The sequence below is a fragment of the Takifugu flavidus genome, chromosome 21 (genome assembly GCF_003711565.1).
Source record: "Takifugu flavidus isolate HTHZ2018 chromosome 21, ASM371156v2, whole genome shotgun sequence".
In the NCBI taxonomy this organism is placed as follows: domain Eukaryota; kingdom Metazoa; phylum Chordata; class Actinopteri; order Tetraodontiformes; family Tetraodontidae; genus Takifugu; species Takifugu flavidus.
Genome location: NC_079540.1, coordinates 8121697 through 8144265, shown reverse-complemented (window position 1 = coordinate 8144265; position 22569 = coordinate 8121697). Strand labels below are relative to the sequence as shown.

At 50.0% G+C, this 22569-nt stretch overlaps 1 protein-coding gene across 6 annotated transcripts; it reads right to left on the bottom strand.

Moving 5' to 3' along the window:
* Positions 1–1940: 1940 nt before the first annotated feature.
* On the bottom strand, positions 1941–22248 carry LOC130518585 (CUGBP Elav-like family member 3). 6 transcript variants are annotated; one of them, XR_008948078.1, is made up of 14 exons: positions 21130–21318; positions 20104–20188; positions 10478–10526; positions 9615–9743; positions 8905–8984; positions 8393–8536; positions 7798–7942; positions 6486–6656; positions 6211–6270; positions 6033–6137; positions 5558–5701; positions 5326–5458; positions 4521–4588; positions 1941–2866 (listed from the first exon to the last, which is right to left on the bottom strand). XR_008948078.1 is itself a non-coding variant. In XM_057021304.1 (14 exons), exons 2-13 carry the CDS (start codon positions 21270–21272, stop codon positions 5331–5333), a joined length of 1383 nt encoding a protein of 460 aa, XP_056877284.1. In that variant the 5' UTR covers positions 21273–21281; positions 21842–22248; the 3' UTR covers positions 1941–2866; positions 5326–5330. The 6 variants fall into 6 exon arrangements, 5 of the variants coding, with proteins under 5 accessions (XP_056877284.1, XP_056877287.1, XP_056877286.1 ...); XM_057021304.1 differs by lacking the exon at positions 4521–4588 and adding an exon at positions 21842–22248 and having other exon boundaries at positions 21130–21281; XM_057021307.1 differs by lacking the exon at positions 4521–4588 and having other exon boundaries at positions 6486–6632.
* Between the last annotated feature and the right edge of the window lie 321 nt (positions 22249–22569).

Below are 22569 nucleotides of genomic sequence, written 5' to 3'. Positions count from 1 at the left end.
CGGGGCCACCGGTGGTGTTAAAGTGACGTAATCTATGAGGACTCGTTGGTGTTCCTCCATCGCCTGACCCGATTACTTCACTATATTTTTTAAAAATTAGAAAAACGTACAAAAGGGCAATATTTATGTGTTTTACTTGATATCACCTATATATACTTGAAGCGATTTTGTCTAGTGGTCAGAACAAATTAGGTTGTTTCTGTTTTGTTTTTGTTTTTTTAAAGCCCACTGATGAAGACGAACCCCATCTACTCACTTTATTCTCCTCGTCGCTTCCGTATTTTGTCTTTGTACTTCCGATGTAGGATAATCTCGCTTCCGGTAGCTTCGCGGTTATTTTTTATTCTACGTGTACAGCGCGATTAAACGCGGCAAAATGGCAACGCAAGAAAAACAAGCCGGTGATTTCTACACATATTGTGATCTTTAAAGGATCAAGGGCCAAAGACCCCCGAAATACTGAATGCCACTAAAAGGACAAGCCTCACCCATGATCATTTACTGAAAAACTCAGTAACTTTAAAGTCAGTAACTTTAAAGTCAGACAAACACAAGCACATTCTTCCTTGGCGTAGTTGACTGCCATAAAGTTTGATATTGGAAGACAACGCGAGGAAGTGACAGTGATAACTTACACTGATGTCCTCAACTGTTTCGTCTTCGAGTTGCATAGGGCCTGGATCCGTCTGGTTAACTGGATCCAGGTTGAGCTATCTGTCAGAACACAACAAAGAATCTAATACGGCTTTCAGATATTGTCCACAAATGTCGAGGGTAACTGATACAGTTTAATGCAGTATTATGCCAGGTTACATAGTATAGTAGTTTGATCAAAGCCCCTTGGCCGTGACCCTTGAAAGATCAAGGGTCATCGTCTCAGATCCCCTGTCGTATTGCTGTTTGATCTCATTTCTGCGAGGCCAGGCATCCCTTACCCTGTTGTGTGACAATGTACTTTTTTTTGGTTTGATTTCTTTCTTTTTCTTACTTTTTATCGTTTAAATAAAATACTTAACATAGTTTGATTCAATTCAAAATAATCTCTCCTGAAAGTTCCTGCAAACCCTTAATTTTTCTACTTTAGCGCCCAGAAGATAATGAAAATCACACGGATGGTTTTGCTTATAGTACTATCTTTGCCGAGTTTATGTGATAATCGGCATTTTAATGCTTTTGTGTTTGTTAATTCTATTCAATTATTTATTATATCACTTTAAGGAATACACCCTGGACAGGTCACCTAGTCCAGTCTTTTCTACTAGTTGTTTCTCCTCTAGTCTCCAGAAGATATTGACTTTGATAAAGGAAGATATAAAGTTGATATTAAACTTAAAACAAATATTCTTTACTCCTGCGCAGAGTGGTACACATCTCACACAATTACTATGGTATATTTCTACCCACCTATTGTACAATAGTGTCTAATTCAATATTGCCCACAACGTCTGTATTCAGAGTTGCCTCTTTTTTTTAATATGGCCTTAGAACGTAAGTTCTATTGATAGAATGGTGACGCAATATTTCCCTTCCTGTCACTGATCGCACCTCATACAGGAAGGCATGTTGCTCGTCCCGACTTGCCTGGGCACATCAGGCCAAACCCAGTCATGTCAGACACAGAACTATTGCGCTCCTAAGCAAGTGCTACACACATTCCTGTGTTGTGTTCAAACCTCCATCATCTGTTAGCTGCTGCTTACTGCTGATCATTGTGTGCGCCGGAGTCATCCCAGCAGTCAGCAGATGGGCTGCAGGAACAGACCCTGGACAGGTCACCTGCCCATCACAGGACACACACACACACACATGCATGTTTTGGAGAACCCCCCACAGACATGCAGACCGTGCAAACTCCACACAGAAGCTGTAGAAACTTTTAGCTTAACTGTTTATTCTGACAAATATGTGGATTTTTTTTGTAAATGACACAATGACAGATGTTTTTTTTCTAAACTGTACTTTATTTTCATTTAAAGACATATGTTTTAAAACAGCAATTGTAGAGAATAAATAAAGAACCATTGTTTTTTTTGTTTGTTTTACGTCCATAGGTACATTTATGTAATTAAAAACTCTATAATAAGTGTGTTCATTGTCTTGGATGCTCTCTTTTTTTTTCTTAAATTAAAAAAGGAATCGTCACGTTTCACCCATCTCATCAAATTGATTACCAAATACATTAAATGTAAAAAAAAAAAAATCAAGATAGAAAAATTCCCAGCCCTTCCTTCCGCTTTGTTAATTTGAAAAGTGGCAGCAGAGAATCTTGTGAAGCTTTTTTTTTTAAAACTACATTTATCCAACCAAAGTATGTAGAATGAGAGGAAATCCTTTTCTCTCCCTTCTCTCGAATAACCCCTTGATTTCTTTTTAAATTTACGTATAAATAATAAAACTAGCTCTACATAACAATATTACCAGTGGTAATCGTACAGAATAGATTTTCTTTTGCCTTCCACTGTGCAGACTGACCTTCTGTAAACTCCATAGACCACAAATCACACTATACAGTAGGACCCTGTTTAGTAGAATAACATCAGTGATATGATTATTTTTTCCCCTCAACATGTAGATCTGGCTGCTGACATAGAGTATGTACATAATGTGAATGAGTTCAGCCGTGGAATGATTGGAAATCTGGAGCACTCCTCGCCTGGCAGAAGCTGATTCTCTGGATATATTTGTCGCTTATATTACTGCTGTTGTCGCCACCTCTGTTATTTTTCTTGTAAGCGGGTACATGAAACTGTTATTGTGAGATGTTGCTCCTGTGCTATCGGTTGGTTGGACAACCAAAAACAAAAAGGCTGGGACATCCCGAGTGGTTTTTCTTGATTGAACTCTTAGGTCTTTTTTTTTTAAATTCCTGCAAAGAGGGAAAGAAGGAGAGAAAAACAACAGAGAGCGTTAAAACAAAAAAACCCCACAAAACCAGCAAACGCATCATTTTTTTAGGCTTTCTGGAAACATTGGCACGCTTCAGGGACGCCTCTGTCATCAACGACCACGCATGCAGCGGAAGTAGCGACATTCTGCTGCAAACGTGCGCACACTCCTGGGAAACGTTCTCGAATCCATTCAGAACATGCAGAGTAGGAATTCTGGCGGAGATAAAGGCTCCCAGTTTCCAGAAAAGGATTTGACATGATGAGATTTGTTCCAATGACTTGCTGATTGTATTTACGTGGGGGGAGGGGGAGATTTGAGATCTTACACCTGCAGCTGCAGCGAAAAAAACAAAAGAACTTTGCCCCCCACCGGTAATAACTGCCTAGCAAAGCAGTCTTTAGGTTCATATTGGAGTTCATCGTGCAGTCAACGGTCACTGAGTACTCGGAGAAAATGCAAAGTGATTTTTTTTTTGTTGCAGGAGAGTTAAAATCACATATTCAGAGGTGGGAATGATGTCAATATTGGTATTTTGAGAAGAGGATTATTGATATTCTTTTAAAAGTAGCTCCAAGAGTAATGAATATTAACTCATTATCTCCTCACCATCTATGTCTGGAGTAGATAATCCGCCAAACTTAATAAAACTGAAGGAAATAACGGCTCCTTCTTCAAGCTGTGCATTTAGAGCTTAACCTAAATCCTCATTGATGCATGTCTTCAGTGACTGCTCACCCTCTCAGAGGGTTTAATGCGGTAAACGACAGGGAGAGGTGGCCTGGTGAGCCTCAATAAAGCTCTCTAAATGATGCTTTTATTTTAGAAGAATCTGGCTGCTCGCTTTCCCTGGGGGCTCCAAACCTGCCGCTGGATGCAGAATCGACGCAGGTGTGACCAAAGGTGTGTTCGAACGCATTCAGGTTGAAAGTACTTCAAAATTATCGTTCTCGTTTGGAGTTCCAGAATTCCTAAAGAGGAATGCAGTTCCTCAGCCAGCAGAACACGGAACCAAGAGGACTCTCTCTCTCTCTCTTCCTCCTTCCATCACACAAACATACCAACATAAACTCACAAACAAAAATACACACACCTTGTTGTTGCGTCACACTTGCACAGTTACTGACAGACATCATGTTGGGGAACACGCTCGGTACAGTTTGAGAGGCACAAAAACAGGTTCGAGGCACAAAATCACTTGAATATTGAGTCACGAGCAAACAAAAACCCGCACTCACCGAAAACTACCACAGCAACCGACTAAACAGGGGGAACGTGTAAGAATGATGATCATGACAGACGACAAAAAGAAACTCAAAAACAACGTCTCCTCTAGTGAGGAGCAGCAGGGCTGGTTTTAGCCCGTTTTATCGGTTTTTAAGCATGTCATGATAATCGATTGCTTACAGATACTGAGGTGAAATGACAGTTATTGATCAGTTTGCAAGGATTCAAAATAATAAGAGGAAACGCACACCGCACCAAACACATGTTGATGGTCGCCACAGTAACCCGCCATGCAGTTCAGCATGGTGAATCAAGGCGACGGCCCCAGATAGATGAAAAATAAAACAGTACTGCTAACCATCACAGGCAATATCGCCACAGCAACCAACACAGGCCAATTAACTTACGACGCATCGAGAAGGAAGGGGGAGGTTTTTATAGCGACGCACGTCTCCACGACATATGTGTGGACAGTCTCAGGTGGTGTGATGTTAAAAAACAAAATACAATAAATGAAAGTAAAATAAAATGAAGGATGGACAGAACAGTGGTTAGAAAGAACACATGAGTTACAGTCTTAGTCAAAGTTACCGTAAAGAAAATAAAGTGAAGGAACGATGGAACTTTTACTGCACGTTCGGCCTGATGGTGTTTTCAGGGCTCATTAAAGTTAATCTACTGTAGCGATTATTGACGTTCTGTTCCACGTGAGAGACAGACATTTAAGTCCCAATTACATCCACTCGCTCTCTTTAACTTCCTGGCACATTTCTAGCAGTTTATCAATCAATCAGAGGATTTTTTCCTTTAATTATATTTGGCCACTTATCTTCAGCCAATTTAAGACATGGGGGAAGGGTCTATATAAATATTAGGTACTCTCCAGTTATTTAGCTTTGAATTCACTAATTTGGACAGGATAAATTAATCTTATGTTGGACGTCACCGCTTCCTTTCAAGATACAGCTGCTGCCACCTTGCGGTGAAAAGGAGTAACTGTTCTGGTATTTTTTTCAGGAGCTCCCTTATATCCATTTGTCTGTACTTATCCTTGGTCTGGAGATCAGAGAGAGCACTAAAAACTGTCTAGAGTAAATAATCTATCATGCAACTACTATCCAATAGCTATAACACGCTTCTGTCTTTTAAAAGACAAACCTTGGTTATGCAGGTTTATTTACAGGACAGATCACATCCGTCTACATAACTTACCTCCTTCAGTATGGCCTGTTGGCATCCTTGGGCCTCTTCAGCTGAACTTTCAGTCTCTTCATACCGATCTGGAAGCCGTTCATGGCCTGTATGGCAGTCTGAGCGCTGGAGGGGTTGTCGAAACTCACAAATCCTGAGGCACAAAAAACGACAGAATAAAAAAAACCAGCGGCGGTCGCGTTAGCAGGGCGATTCACACAAAAGTGTCAAACCGAGCAGTAAATCTACTAACCGAAGCATTTACTCTGGTTGGTGGCGCGGTCAACAAAGACCTTCGCGGAGATGACATTTCCGAACGGCAGGAACATCTGCAGGATCTCGGAGTCGGTGAACTCCTGCGGCAGGTGATAGATGAAGATGTTACAGCCTTCAGGACCTGAGCAGAGGGGAGGCACGGTCGTGCAGGCATGGGAAGGGAAAAAACACAGGTTAGGACCTTCCTAAGTGGAGAAAAGGACCAAATCTGCAGTTACTGTGCAGTTTATGTGATGGAAGTGAATCATGAGGCAAATGAGTAATAAACATTAACAAAATTAGCATAAAAAATGCAACAAAACCCCCCCAAAAAACTCCGCCATCAAAATACAAATAATAACGCACAGTGGAGGGTTTGAATGGAGACTTATTCACAATGTTGAGTGTTTAATTTGCAGGAAAATGGGGGGAAACTGGAGTGTTCCAGTCAGGGCGGCGCTCTGTCCGCTCACCTTCTCTCTGCTGCAGCTGCTGTGGCTGCTGCGGCTGCTGGGCCACCAGCGTGTGCTGGTGGGGGAACGGCTGCCCCACCAGGCTGTAGGCGGCAGGGTAGGTGGCTGGCGGAGAGACGTTAAGGCTTGTTAATCCAAACCACGCTGAAGGCGGATGAGAAGACCGTGTGAGGCTCACCTGTGTAGTGCTGCATGCCTGTGTAAGCCTGCTGCAGAGGATCCAGGACGGGACTCTGGGCTGTGGCGGGGTAAACACACTATGAGTGCCACCAATTAGCTGCACACACATAAACAGAAGCCTAATTGCTATCTAGGGCACATCGGTGCGCTCCAAATAAAAGGAAGCCATTAGTTTAACTTCATTCGCTCTTAATCGGGCTGACACTGCTGCGAGACAGAGACGAAGCCAATATCTGCTCAATCGTAGATGCGGCCGGGGGGGCGGCGCTGTACCTTGATAGGCGTGAACGCCGTTGGTGTACAGTGCGTCGGTGGCTGACTGGCCACTAGGCGGCGCTGGCACCGACGCGTAGCTGTTCACAATGGGCGGAGGCAGAGCAGGTACAGGTGTGGCTGCGATGGACGGTGGCGTGCTGGTACCTGCGCACACCAAGGTTGGATGAACTGCAGAAGCGTTCAAGAGCAAAGATAAATATTCAAAACGGGATATATTTGTTGCATGAGAGTGGATTTTTATTTTTATTTTTTTCGCAGCTGAGCAGCTTTGAGACAAATGCTACCGTAATTATGCTAATGACCCTGTAATGACAACGCTACCAGTGTGACGTTCAAGGAACCCCGGAGAGTCTCTCACTCCAGATGTGCCGCGAGTCCTTTTTAATGAGACACAGTGTTCTCGGTTGTGTACCAAACCCCAAAAATACACCCTGACAGGATGCCCCAGCGGGAGATGGGGAAAGAAACGTGAAATGAATCTCCTCACAACAGAATGTGGAGTATTTTCAGCACGTGAGTCACGCTTTCTGGAAACAGAGCCCCAGGATTCGTCTGTCACATGTATTTTTAACACGCTAGACAGCCACCTGATTCTGTTATATTTAAGTATTTAAGACACTAAGTCAGAATAGTTAACTTTGAATAAAAGACACAAATGAACCTGAATATGGGTAAATGAAGAGACACTGACAGGCAACATTGCTGCTGTTGACTCAGCATTTATATTTAAGTGTTGACTTTTTAATCTACAGTTGAAATAAGAATATAAAGTGGCCCTCTAACGACTTCAATTACAAAGGTTCTGCAGTAAAAAATGCCAATTTTATTTGTTTTATTCTTCAGATTGTTATTCCCAGTCAAACTGAATGATAATAGCCTCAAACTGTCACTTTATTTTAGACAAGATCACAACTATATCACACACACACACACACACACACACACACCACACACACACACACACACACACACACACACACACACAACAGAGAACAACAGAAAAATACTCAAGTTGATTAATCAAATTAATTTGATTTTAAGATTTATACTTTCTGTATTTTGTAGTTTAAAGGATCGCTCCATTTGTAAAAATCCCCATTATCAACCTGGCTTTACTAGAGTATCTATAGATTATTCACAGTGGCTGTAGGAAGTCAGTCGGAGTTTTACTTCTGATTTAAAACATAAAGTCCGATATCAGGGAGGACTTAATGGACGTTCTGTCCTCTCGGGTCAACCGCTGCTTCGGTATCTGTCCTCGTTTCGGGCAGGAATCGAAGCGAGGCCGGACGTTCCTGCCTCTCATTACCTGAGGAGGGAGTGATGGATGCGATCGGCGTGGCAATGATGCTGCTCGGGTTAAGGGCGGCGAGCTGCTGCATCTGTACCGCCGCCACCGTGGCAACGGGAGAGAGGTAGGCCGACTGCGCCACCAGGGCCTGCTGCTGCATCAGCTGAGGGGCGGAGAGAGGGAGAGGGATTGAGGTCTCACAGAGGAAATGTGGCGTTTAGGGCACACGTGCACGCTGCCGCCGCCCTCCTCTCCCCGGGAGGCTTTTACAAGCTAGCTCCGGCTATTTACTACTGGCTACGGTTCAATCTGGGGAAAAACAACATTTCAGCAGGGAAAAACCGAACACTTTCATAATGAGGAGAAAAAACATGAAGTCTGACAAATGCGAACACGTGCAAATGAGCCAAATCAGAAACCATTTGCAGCAAATGGTCAATTAGCGCCGGCGAGAGCAGTAATCGAGCTTTACTCTGCAGTAAGTTGCAATTTAGCCCACGTCAAATGATCGCAGGAGGCCTTAAAAAGCCCCCCGGAACATCTACACGTCACACAGACTGAGTACTGTGAGTGTGTGTGTGTGTGTGTGTGTGTGAGTGTGTGTGTTCCTCACAGCCTGTGTGTAGGCATTGTAGGCCCCGAGGTGCAGGGTCATGGGACTGATGACTCCTAGCTGGGAGGCCACCTGCTGCATCCGCCGCAGCGATCGCTCTTTCTCCGAGTCGGCAAACTTCACCACCAGGCTCGACGAGGCGCCCTGTGGCGGAAACGAGAACACTCATCTGTCATCGGGCTCCTGCGTGCACGCGCGCCGGGACGGACGGAGCCGCTGCCATCCTGTTACATCATCAGCACTGGAGTGCGTCCTTTTCAGCTTTTTATTCATTTTATGCGAAAAGCATAGAAAAACATGAGCAGTTCTTTTTTCTGAGCGTGTGTGTGTGTGTGTGTGTGTGTCTGAATCAGTGGAAAAAAGAACTGGTGACTATTAGCTGAGTCACCATGATGAGTGTCTAAATTACTGGATTTGAAGTGTCCACATTTTGGAATGTGTGAACGTGTGTGTGTGTGTGTGTGTGTGTGTGTGTGTGTGTGTGTGTGTGTGTGTGTGTGTTAAAAACTCACCGGTAAAGTACGACTGCCGTGCAGGGCGCTGATGGCAGCCTGGGCCTCTGCGTTGCTCTGGTACTTCACAAATGCACACCCTACATGAAACAACACACTCTTAAATATGGCTCTCACACACACACACACGCACACACACACTTACACATACAGCGACGACTTCCCTTTAAAAACACATTAGGAGCCGCTTTACATCTTGTGCTTCATCAGTTACTGTGGCGTCATTAAACAAGAGACGTTCATTGGTTCATCAATCACGTCCATAAACCAGCAACGGCATCATTAGCTGTGACCCATAAAAGCTACGGCGTCATTAGTCAGGCCTAATGCAACGGATGCTCGGCAGCCTCGCGTCTGGCTCTGACCTGTCACCTGGATTTGATATACGTAATAAATAGATGTCATCGCGATAATGGCCTTTTACAAGCAGCGAAAATCCGTATTATTATATTGTTGCTCAAAAGAAAAGTCCCATAATTCTAAACCAGAATTACTGGAGATTTAACAGCAGAGCAGTGAGAAGCAAAAAAGACCTGATGATTAATGGATGATTCTATTGTCAATTCGGGCTTCTTAACTGAAAAGAAAAGAAATATCACCCAGATTTTAATCGTAATTTGGGAATTTCAGTGTAAATATTTAATATTAGTTTCCTCTCAATGAATCGCAGTTTTGGTTTGTGTTTTTGGTCAGGCAGGAGCTAAAGATACCTTTGCTTGTACCGTCAGGCCCACGGAGCACCGTGCACTCCTCGATACTTCCAAACGGTTCGAACATTTTCCTCACGTCGGCATCAGTCTGTTGTTTCCCCAGCATGCCCACAAAGAGCTTCCTGTCTTCTAAGGGAAGGGAGATTGCCCAGAGAGGCAGATAAATGACAGAAATATAGTAAATTGTGGATACTCTGAGTGATTACAACGTTTAAAGAATTGGTAGAGAGTCTGTGTGTGTGTGCGCGCGCGCGGGGTGGAGTAAACCCTGCGATGCTCGGACCCGCCAGCAGGGGGCAGAAACACGGAGCGCCACAGAGGCAGCATCTGGCTGGTGACTCAAGTGTTTGTCACCCTCTGTGCTGTCAGAGAAGCTGCTCCATCTGTGCCCGTCTGTGACGGATCAGAGCAGCATTTCTGCATGTTTTAGTCCACATGCACGCCGCTAATGTTACATTCCTCCGTGTTTGTGTGTTTTTATATCTGAGCAGTATCGGCCTCTAGCGTAAAGGTCCCTACAGCTCTTTAGCTGTAGGGCTCTTTATGTGTAGTGCCTGAGTAAAGTTGTATTTTCACTTCACAGCTTTCACAAACATGAAAATGCAGAAATGAGCAGCAACTCGCTGCTCCGCGGCCTTGTTGAACTGCACATTTTACACATGTACTGGATTCAAACATGGACCTGGCAGCAGGACGGATGCGTGGAATAATAATAGGAAAGCTGCAGAAGCGGCTGGGTGAAGGTCACATGGTTTACTCGACCAAAGCCGCCATCTCTGAGACGCTCACGACTGTTCCGGGTCTTTGTGTTGGACGTGTTTGGACGGGTGCTGCGTTTGGGCCTGAGGACAGGCGTCTCTTACCCCCTCTGCTCTCGCTGTCTGCCGGCTTCACCTGGATCGGGCGGTTCATCTGGGGGCAGAGGAAGCGACAGTGAGGCGGTGTTGGTGCTTTGGTCGTTCGCTTTACGACCATTAAATGACGCCGTGACGCAGCCTCCCTTCCCCGACTCCCATCTATGAATTTCCTCTAAGCTCGTCTCTCTCTCTATCGCGTAAAACCAGGAAAGGCACACCCCCGCAGGATTTGGGAAGTGATGAGATTAAGAGCGCTCGCCGGCTAATCTGGATTACAGGAGCACACGGCATCGGAATCATGGGAGATTCTGAGCCTGTCAGAGGGAACAAGGGTTCCCAGGGCGAGGAGGGGAAATAGGAAGAACCGTAAAAAGAGTTTCTAAATGACAAGGAAAAGATGGACGGATTAGGCGACCCATAATTCACCAGGATACCCGCTGCTGAAACAAATGCCCCCCCCCCCTTTTCTTCATCTTCACAATTATTGTCCTCTCCAGAGTTCACAAAAGCTCCATATGAAGCCGCACGTACATCGGCTCCACCTTTCAGACGTGTGGGGCTGAAAGGAGGCGCTGAAGGAGGCATTGAATGGGGAGAAGAAAGAGCGGACCGATGGGAGACGGGTGGGATTGAGAGGGATTGGGGAGAGCATATGGAGAAGAGGGTGGAGGCGGGCGGGGGGGGGGGTGATCTTTGCAGCAGACTGACACTCTGTTAGCTTAATGAAGGTCTTAATTATGGAGCTGCTGACATTTCAGGCAGTCACTGATCTCGTGTCACCGATTGATCCGCTGTGATCGGTCACCAGGAGACACTATTGATCCTCGCCGCCGCCACGTTCCGCCGCCCTGGCCTGCATACCCAAAGAGCGGTCCGTCCCCGCCCCCCGATGTCCTCCCTGCCGAGAAGACCCCCAATTAAATGGACGCATTTGTGAATAGTAATTAACAGTAATTATGGTTGAGAAAGTGGTCAAAGTCGAGTCTGTGCGTGAAGAGACGGACATTTAACTGCAATAATAATAAAACACAAGATAAATTCACGACGCAACGTTTGCCCAGACAGACGTCCGTCTACGACAAGTTTCCAGGATTGTCTGAGCCACAAACGGGCGATCCAGGTGGACGGACAGGTGCATAACGGATAACAGGAAAATACGCGTTGCCATTATTTTTACAGTATCGAGAAGAAAAGAGACCAACGAAGGTTTGGGAGGAGCAAGACATCATAATGTGGCCACCAGGCACTATTTAGGTACTAAAGCAAAACCTTGGCCATAAATATGTGATGCTAACAGAAGGGGACGATGACCCCGTTGGTACCCTGTTGGTACCCTGTTGACCCTGTTGACCCTGCTGGTACCCTGCTAGTACCCTGCTGGTACCCTGTTGACCCTGTTGGTACCCTGCTGGTACCCTGCTGGTACCCTGTTGGTACCCTGTTGACCCTGTTGTACCTGCTGGTACCCTGTTGACCCTGTTGGTCCCCCGCTGCTGGTACCCTGCTGTTACCACTGTTGTACCCTGTTGACCCTTTTGGTACCCTGCTGGTACCCTGTTGACCCTGTTGGTACCCTGTTACCCTTCTGGTACCCGGTTTGGTACCCCTTTTGGTACCCTGTTGACCCTGCTGGTACCCTGTTGGTACCCTGTTGACCCTGTTGGTACCCTGCTGGTACCCTGTTGACCCTGTTGGTACCCTGTTGACCCTCTGGTGGTACCCTGTTGGTACCCTGTTGGTACCCTGTTGACCTGCTGGTACCCCTGTTGGTACCCTGTTGACCCTGTTGCTACCCTGCTGGTACCCTGTTGACCCTGCTGGTACCCTGTTGACCCTGTTGGTACCCTGTTGACCCTGTTGCTACCCTGCTGGTACCCTGTTACCATGCCAACAGATGAGCCCCCAGCTGTGGTCGGTTTCCACAGTTCGGCCACTTAATGTTGAAAAACAAACAGTGGAATTTAAAACCGTCCTGACGTTTCTGGGACAGAGGGATGGATCCTGGTCACCTTGTTTCTGACATTAATGGTTCTAGTTTGAGGAAACATCTTTGTGTGAAAATGTGTCTTATGCCTGTTGCCCATACGTCCCTGGGGGGGGGGGGCAGGAGAAGCCTGGCGGGGGTGATAAGGAGACGAGCAGCAGATGGCTCAGGAGATTGGATTTTGAATATACAAGAGGGAAAACAAGTCAGAAGTGGAGGCCATCAAGACTGGGCCACTACAAATCGGCATGGCAACCAGCCCCATCATCATCATGGCAACACCACCCCCCCCACTCGAGCCGCGGCTCCCTGCGTCAGGTAAACAAGGCCGCCCTGAATAACACGCAAGGAAGAGAGGGGAGGAAAACAGATGAGGAGGACAAAGGGCGCTCCTAGGTCGAGGGATGGGGGGGGGGATGGGGGGGGAGAGGGATGGGGGGGGGGAGGTTAGAGGGATGGGGGGGGGGAGGGATGGGGGGTGAGGGGGGGATGACGGCGGCAGCTCTCGTGCCTGTTGAATGCACCTCGAGAGCAGATGCAGCGCCGTCACAACTAATGTACCACGTTCCACCCCCCCCAATCACCCCCCCCAATCACCCCCCCCCACCCCCCTAATCACCACCCCCCCCCCTAATCACCAACCCCCCCCCCCCCAATCACCCCCCCGCCGCTTTAACCGTGTTTACAAAAACGTCCCGTGTTGCACGTTGACAGCAGGGGCGAAACCAACCTGGTCAACAGCCCATTTCACCACTCAGTCACCCCCCCAGCACTGAAATTACACGCAATCATCCTCTGACACACACAACACACACACACACACACACACACACACACACACACTCAGCCCCGACGGTCACAGCAACATGAACACACGTACTTAATCTTTTCCGCCCTGTGATGCCGTGGGGGATTTCACATGGATTATGGGATATTAAATCCATAGATTATCCAATCAAATCGCCGCGCGACCCCTTTCGCCAGCCCAGAGCGCACGACTCCACCCAGCAAACGCCGCGTCGGCGGGTTCACGAGGATTCTGAATAAAGAGTGTGTGTGGTGTGTGTGTGTGCATGTGTGTGTGCGTGCGTGTCTGTGTGTGTGTGCGTATGTGCGTATGTGCATGTGTGTGTGTGTGCACGCGTGTTTGCTCGGAGCACCTCCCCATCCGCTCCATCACACAGCGCTGGTCATTGCATCGTGCCGGTCGCCTAGCAACCTGGCATCCCTGGTCCCCCCCGTCTCCAGGCAACGAGACCTGCGGCGTAATCAACCCGCCACCACCTCCGCCCCTCCTCCCTCGTTTCTCTTCCTCTCCCTTCTCTGCCACTTTCTGCTCCCTCTCTTCTCCATCTACCTCCTCGCCACACACACACTAACACGCTGGCAACACACTCCTGGGGGGGTGGGGGGGGGGTGTCAGCACAGGTGGAAATTGGTGTATTCACGAGGCAAAAATAAATACATTGGTAAAAAAGGTGTATCTGACAAAGCGAGAGAGGCGGCGACGGAAAAGTAGAGCAGAGTGAAAACACACACACACACACTCTCTCTCACACACACACACCACACACACACACACAGTTCAGTAATATTCAGCCAATCATCTTGTGGTTGCTGTCAAAGCAACATCCCAGTGTCATCTCTCTCTCTCTACCCCCCCTCTCTCTCCCTCTCTCACCCTCTCCCTCTCCCTCTCTCACCCTCTCTTTCCCTCTCCCCCTCTCCCTCCCCCCCCTCTCTCTCTCTCTCCCCCTCTCCCCCCCCCCCCCCCTCTCTCTCCCCCTCTCCCCCTCTCCCCCTCTCCCTCACCCCCCCCCCCCCCCCCCTCTCTCTCTCTCTTTGCTCAGGAACAACAACAACAGAGATACAATCCCATAGTGGAGGAAGAGAAATATCGGAGGTGTGTATGTGTGTGTGCGTGTGTGTGCGTGTGTGTGTGTGCCTGTGCGTGTGTGTGTGTGTGTGAGTGCGTGCACGGATGGTCCGACCCTTTGATGTGACCGACTGTTGGTCCTCTTTTGTTTTTTTTAATTGCGGTGTGGCTGACGACTGCCTGCTCCGCTGCGGCCGTGCGGCGTGCGCGCACTTCAAAGCGCAGAGCAAGTTCGGTGACAAAGCACATGCGCCTGCTACGCCCCCCCCAACACCCCCCCCCCCCCACCCCCCACCACCCCCCCCCCCCCACACACACACACCACACACACACACACACTATTCCCCAGTAACAGATGTCTGTATTTAAGCTGATAAACACGCTGCCTCGTGCACCTCCAACCCCTGCCACCCACCCTTCAAACTTTCATTTATCTCCCCCTCCCCTCCCCCAACCGTCCCTTATTACCCCCCCCCCCCCCATTTACCCAATCCCTCTCTCGTTCACACCCATTTACCGCCTCTATAACTCCAATCTGCATTCATCATCACAGTCACCCTGGGGTGGCGTGCAGAGGACGGGCCCTCTTCCTTTGTTGCCGTCAGTCAGCGGTCGGTCCTGCCCCCCCCCCCCCCAACCCCCCCGCATTCATATGCATGCGTATGTAAATGAATGGATGCATGAATGCGCGCCGGATACATTCATCAAGTGAGCACATTCGCCGTGAGGCTTGCTAATTGCTATCATCATCCTCATCATCATCCCCGCTACTCAGGAACGCCGAGGCGTTGCTATGGAAAGGGGGCGGAGCCTCCAGCGCCCGCTGACACGTGGAGGAACCTCACATGCGGATGCTGGGAGACAAATCCGAGACGCTTCTGTCCTGTCGGGCGCAGCGGAGCGCGTTTAACGTCACTCCCCACCTATGGATGCCGAGGCTGGGGGGCTAACGGGGTGTAAACAGCAGCTCGCCCTATGCAGGCGCGTGCTCACACTCCCCCCTCCTCACACACCCCCCCCCTCCACACACTCCCTCTCTCCTCACACACTCCCCCTCCTCACACACTCTCTCTCCTCACACACCTCCCCCTCCTCACACACTCTCCCTCCTCACACACTCCCTCTCTCCTCACACACTCCCCCTCCTCACACACTCCCCCTCCTCACCACTCCCCTCCTCACACACTCCCCTCCTCACACCTCTCCCTCCTCACACACGCCCCTCCTCACACACTCTCCCCCCTCACACACTCCCCCTCCTCACACACTCCCCCTCCTCACACCCTCCCCTCCCTCACAACACCTCCCCCTCTCCTTACACACTCCCCTCCTCACACACACTCCCCCCTCACACACTCTCCCTCCTCACACACTCCCCCTCGCCTCACACACTCCCCTCCTCCCACCCTCTCCCTCCTCACACACCCTCCCCCTCCTCACAACCCTCCCCCTCGTCCTCCCACACTGCCCCCTCCTCACCACCCACTCTCCTCCTCACCACACTCCCCCTCCTCACACACTCTCCTCCTCCCACTCCCCCTCCTCACAAACTCCCCCTCCTCACACACACTCTCTCCTCACAAACTCCCCCTCCTCACACACTCTCTCTCCTACACACTCACTCCCCTCCTCACACACTCCCCCTCCTCACACACTCTCCCTCCTCACACACTCCCTCTCTCCTCTCCTCACACACTCACTCCCTCCTCACACACTCCCCCTCCTCACAACTGGCCACCACTCCCCCTCCTCACACACTCTCTCTCCCCCACAGCACTCCCCTCCTCCCACCCTCCCCCTCCTCACACACTCCCCCCCCTCACACACTCCCTCTCCTCCTCACCCCCTCTCCCCCCTCCTCCACACCCTCCCCATCCTCACACACTCCCCCTCCTCACCACTCCCTCTGCTCCTCACAGACACTCCCCCTCCTCACCCACTCCCCATCCTCACCCACTCCCCCTCCTCACACCACTCCCTCTCTCCTCACACACTCCCCCTGCCTCCCCACACACTCCCCCTCCTCACACACTCTCTCACCTCACAACCCACCTCCCCTCCTCCCACTCACACAAGCCTCTCTCCTTCACAACACTCCCCCTCCTCCGCACTAACGCACACTCCCTCTCTCCTCACCACACTCCCCCTCCTCACACACTCCCCCTCTCCTCACACACTCCCCCTCCTCACACCCTCCCCTCCTCCTCACCCACTCCCCTCCTCACACACTCCCCATCCTCACACACTCCCCCTCCTCACACACTCCCTCTCTCCTCACAATCTCCCCCTCCTCACCCACTGCCCCTCCCCTCCTCACACACTCCCCATCCTCACACACTCCCCATCCTCACCACTCCCTCTCCTCACACACTCCACCTCCTCACACACTACTCCCCCTCCTCACAACTCCCCCTCTCCTCACACCCTCCCCCTCCTCACACACTCCCCCCTCCTCACACAACTCCCCCTCCTCACACACTCCCCCTCCCTCCCACACTCCCCCTCCTCACACACTCCCCCTCCTCACACACTCCTCTCTCCTTTCCTGTGTAAAAAAGTCTGCGCTATATTTAGCGTATGCATTTATGTCAGACTATTGATGAAAGCCCTCCGACTCTGCCCCGTCTGACTCTCTGTGGCTGAGCAAATGTCAAGCTCGGTCAGATGTTCCACCCTTAGCGAGCGGGGCTTTTGTTTTTTACCTCTTCTAGGGGCGGATCAAACACAAAAGGCCTCACAGCTCCGAATTTGACCCCACACACAAATATTGAATGAAGCAACGTGAGCGTAGCACACAATAAAACCAGTAACTTCCATCCATCCTTATCTTTCAGGTGCGTGCGCACACACACACACACGTGCACATGGCCTTTATTAAACCGTGTTAGTGCAAACACCTGCCTTCCCTTCCCCCACTGTACATGGAAACACACACACACACACACACCACATACAGAGTTACTTCCTCATTTGGGCACAGTTGCATTATTAAACGCTCACCGTGGTCAAAATAGACAGCAAAGCATTGTTGCATATTAATTTAAAAAGTGAGCGAGAGAAAATATAGTGAGTCTGTGCTGAAGCAGGTGGGAGGTTCTTCTCTCCCGCATGTGTGAAACATTCAACCAACCAATGTGGTTTTGTTTCATTACGACACTAAAGCGGCCCATTAGCCTAGCATCACATTCAAGGCTCGCTTAAATAAGCACGATTATGTCTTCCAGAAACTCGTGTAAGCAGCCGGTGGCATCACGTCGTCATGGGTCCAGCTGTCAACCTTGGTTTTATGGCACATGACGAATTAAAACTCAGCTCGCCGGATAAAGAAGGAGGATTCGAGGAGACAGAATTAAATTTTATGCTGCTGCTTTGAGGAATCTGAATCGACTCAGACTGCAGGTTGCTTTAACGACAACATGCTAAGCTAAAATATCTAAGTTCAGTCAGAAATGTTTTTTTCACCCCAAACTAAGAGATTATTTGTGTTCCGATCTTTTAAAATGATGTGACATCAGTACTAACACGGTGAACCACTGGCTCGGTCTAAATGATCCAAACTAAGGATAATAAAGTTATTACGGTCTTTTAGAAAATCCTTTCAATAAAAATAGCAACGATTCATTTCATCGCCACAGTCATTTTAGTCCACCCTTCTTATCACACAGCAGGAATTGATGTCATTTTCTTTTCCTTTGAACCCCAAAAGCTGCCGATTTGCCCAGAAAAAAAAGGCTCAAAAAGACGGGACCAGACAGGACATGAGGACAAAATGTCCACGCAGGATTGAACGTTCCGCTCCAGAGCGAATCTGCTGCGTTCCCTGTCTCCGTCTCCACGATGGGGTTTATTCCTCCTGCCTTTTCACCCCCCCCCCCACACACACACACCTTTGCCTCCTGTTTCGAAGGCTGAATTTGCTTTTGAGGCTCTCACTCAGAGACGGACTCTCTAACCTGAAATTAAACACAGGGCCAGGTGCCGCCGTGGAACAGCCATCTGCTCGCCCGGCCTGACTTTTCTTACTCTCCTTCCTGCTTTCTTCTTTTCCATTGTTAGTGAGGCAAAATCACAAAGGAAGGGGGGGGGACTGACCCAGAGAAGAATAAAACGCAGGTCTGAGCGCTAATGACATCCTTTTTCTTATGCACATTCAGGTGTGCCTCCATTCAGACTCCCCTCAGCACTGTAATTGCTTTCATGTTATTTCTTTTGTATCGTCGGGGCCACGAGATGCCAAAGTTAATTATTCTCTGGCAGAGCAGGTGCAATTAGATGACAATTACACCACAGCTGGTAGCAGGGGTGGGTAGCGGCTCTCGTCCATGTGGGAGCTAATAAGGTGGTTTTCATCCGTTCCCCTATTGGATGATGCAGGGTGGAGGAGAGGGCTGGAGGGGTGGGGGGGGGGCGGGGGAAGGTACGCAGGGCACAGCCCCCTCCGCGCAGCTTAAGAGGTAAAGAGGCCGCGAGGGGTGAGAGCCACTGGGATGGAAAGACTGGGGGGAGGAGGGGGAGGACGTGGCGCTGGGCCCTGCTCATCCCCTACGAGAGGTCAGGGAGGCAATGCTGCTGTCATGCTAACAATGGGATTTCTTTTGTCCCCCCCCCCGACAACACCAGGCTGCTCCATCTGATTCCAACTGTCTGCACATCCTACAATAAAGCCCCCCCGTCTGAGGGACGACGCTCGGTGCTGAACCGATCGAGAGGTCGAGCTCCGCCGCTATTAATGATCACATAATAGCCTGATTATTAAGGTGGGGGGCAAATATCAGCGGCAGCGGGGGGGCCGTCACAGGAGAAACTGTCCTCCCGGCACCAGGTCACCGGCGGAAAAGTGACATGTTACCTAGCAACCATCTTCTAGATAAGCGAAGAGGAGGAAAACCACATCCGGAAGTGTAGCATTTCAACTACAAACATAAATATGCAAAAATGGGGGTTTGGAGGTTGTTTAATGTTACACGAATCATCAGCTATTCTGCTGTCAAGAAGATGGTCATCAGCAAACTATATGTTTGGTTGCTATAGCAATAGTTAATACGTGCTTGAGCTGGTTTTTCCCATTGATGGGGTGAAATTCCAGCCTCTCTTTTATAGATTTAAACATTAATATCATGACTTCATTGAGGACGCTATTACTAATTAGCTTTATTAGCATTAGCTGCATTAGCATGTTCAATAGGTGCCTCTTAGTCATCTTGTAATCAGTTTGCTAATAAAGATGGAATTTCTCTTTCTTCACAAAGTCAAGCAGCCAGAATTGTCATTGAGCAGGATTCTGACTAAAATAAGCCAAAGGAAAGAGCAGCGCGGCCTTGCTGGAGAAAGAGGAAGCAGCGGGAAGTCTGGGGGAGAACTCCGTCTCAGTAATTCCTTTCCTCGCCGCCGCGTCTCTCGTTATTACAGAGACGCTGTCGCCTCCTATTTAGCTCCGGAAATGTCATCTGGCAGCGCACCTGCTGCCTGGCTATGCTAATAAAGCTAGCTTTAACTTTGATTGGAATTAAGATGGAGGAAGGGGGGAGGGAGAGAGAGGCAGGGAGACATCGGTGCGTGCCCCCCCCCCCGCTCATCACGTGACTGGCTGACTCACGCCATCGCAGGACGGATATGGAAACATGCGCGTGACCTTTACCGCAGCCAGTCAGCCACGCCAGAGAGTCAGGCGTGCACGTCAGAGTCAGGCGTGCGCGTCAGACTCGCTACCGTGTCACGTCGAGCTGTGGATGACCCCCCCCCCCCCCCCACGAACCCCGAAGACACACTCACCCCGGGCAGCGTCTTCTGTTCGTGCAGTGCATTCTGGGCTTTGAGGGCGGACTCACGTGCGCAGTATGTCAGGAAGGCACATCCTGGAGACAGAAACAGGCGGTAAAGGACGGGGCTGTTGCACGTCGTAATTTAATCTGAAGCGAGCTGCCTGGAGGCCAGACGCACGCACGTCCAGGGCCCGGTTATAAATCTGCCATTTTTAAATGCCCTTTGGCAACAACGGGGGGGGGGGGGTGCTTTACACACCTGGGGTCAAGAGGTCAAAATCTATAGGAGAGAAACCGATTTCTGCCTGATGTAACAGACGCCCGTCGTTACGATCAAACATAACGATCGGAGACGTTTCCTGTCCCCGCCTAAACGAATGCGCCCCCACATGAAGCTTCCATTAACCTTTAGGGGCCCCCACCCATCATGAATATGGAGAATTATGCAGAGTAGGTGCTGGGGGCCCGGAAGCACCTGGCCCCCACCTCTCCACCACGGATTCATGAAGGCTTTTGTTTTCCCGCCGTCTGAATTTGCATTCCAAATGACAGCGGGGGGGGGGGGGGGGGGGGGGGGGGGACGCGCCGGCCGACACCTGGTGGGACGACGTCACCTGCTGAGCCGGTTCTGAGGAAACGGCTTTAAAACAGCGGTTTCTGTTGAGGAGCTCCACAAATCTCCCAGCATGCACCCGCGGGCTTGCTTTGATGCTTTGATGCTTTGATGCTTTGATGCTTCGTTTAGCGCCCAACCAGCAGGTTCTGGCGCCCATGAGCCCGTGAACGGGTGCGACGGCGTCCTCTGAGCTTAACGGGCAAAAGCTGGCAAATATTTGCCCGTAAAACATTAAAACCTAAGTAAATGTTGGGGGGGGGGACTCATAGAATCACAGGGGGCCACAAAGAGGCTATTTGAGTTTGGCTAAATGAGGCTCATCCTGGAGGACACAGGTAATCTGACCCCCCCCCCCCCCACCCACCACCACCATCACCCCTCCCCCCCCCCCCACCCCCCCTTACTTCCCCCCCCCCCTTTTTGTGCATGCCCGTGTATTTGTCCTTTATCACCGTCAACTCGTAGATCTTCCCGAACTGCTCGAAGATGGGCTTCAGGTCCTTCTCCTCCAGGTTTCGGGGTATCTGCCCGATGAAGAGCTTGATGGCGTCGGGCTCCTTCATTGAGAAAGTCTGGGGGGGGGAAGGGGAATGGGGGGGCGGAGGAGGCCGTGAGGAGGAGCAGACAGGAGCCCGGAGGCTTCAATTCGCACTACACAGGAGGCGCAGATGGAGCCCGAACCTCCTCCACCCTCGGAGACACCGAGCAGGTCGAGTCTGACAGATCTCAGCACTGGGGGGGGGGCAGAAGAAGCGAGCTCGCGCGTTGGTTTTAACTGTTTAATGAGAATATCGATCCGCTGCGAGCAACAATTGTGCGCGCGCGCACGTGTGGCGGCAGAACCCCACAGCCGAACCTTCACGTCTCCGTCCGACAGCGCCGAGCATCGGCCCAAAGACGCGAGGGTTGAGCTTTCCCGAACCAAATCGGTTTAGGATGTAACAATCTCGGCGCGTGTGCGTGCGTGCGTGCGTGCGAGCAGGTTTCCATGAATCGACTGCAGGAACATGAGTGTGTCAACACGGCCGCAGAGACGCGCGCGCTCTGACAACAACAATTTCCTGTCGTGATTTTGTCTTTTTTAAAGGTTCGAGGCGTTAAAACGCGCACCTGCGTGCGCGAGAGCTCCTACCTGCGGCTGATCGCGGTGAAGAATCGGCGTGATCGCTGGTGCCTTCCTTTTGTCCCCCCCGCTGTTATTTAGTGAGCGGCTCTCAGTTGTTCCAGTTCATGTGTCTGGAGGAGCGGCTCGGAACCAAGTTAGGCCTGGACCCCCCCCGGAACCACATCCAGCGACGGTCCTTTATTCGGCATGAGCGTCTGTTTCTGGAGCTGCTTCTTTCTTTCTCTTTTTCCCCTCCTTCCTTTTTCCCGTGAAATGCTCCGGATAATTTGTTCCTCTTTCTTTTCGTCGCGGGACGAAAATCGTTTATGAAAATAAACCAACGTCCATCTGTCTTTGCTGAAGGTGTGACAGATGAATTTCTGCTTCCTCCGAGGACCGGGGGGAATTATTGGCAGTCTGCTGGTCCTCCTCTCTCTCTCCTCTCTCTCTCTCTCTCTCTCTCTCTCTCTCTTCCTCTCTCTCTCTCTCTCTCTCTCTCTCTCTCTCTCTCTCTCTCTCCTCTCTTTCTTCGTGCTCGTCTTTTTCTCTCTCTCTCTCTCGCTCTGTGTGTGTGTGTGTGTGTGTGTGTGTGTGTGACTGTACTCCTTTGACGTCGTAAGCCGGTGTCTCCCTCCCTGTCCATCTCAGCACCCCCCCTTCCCCCCCCCCCCCCCCCCGGCCGTGTTGTCTGCCGTTAGGGACCGTCGTCAAACTACCACACCGCTGAGCGCAACAGGAGGCGGAGGGAGGACAAC

Bases quoted from the DNA above. Each gene is read 5' to 3' on its own strand.
- LOC130518585 (XM_057021304.1), bottom strand. From the start codon at position 21,272: ATGAAGGAGCCCGACGCCATCAAGCTCTTCATCGGGCAGATACCCCGA. The intron at 8,985-9,614 runs GTATCTTTAGCT...TGTTTCATGTAG, and splicing joins GCCTGACGGTACAAGCAAAG to GGTGTGCATTTGTGAAGTAC. The intron at 5,459-5,557 runs GTTAGTAGATTT...TTTGTGCCTCAG, and splicing joins CAACCAGAGTAAATGCTTCG to GATTTGTGAGTTTCGACAAC.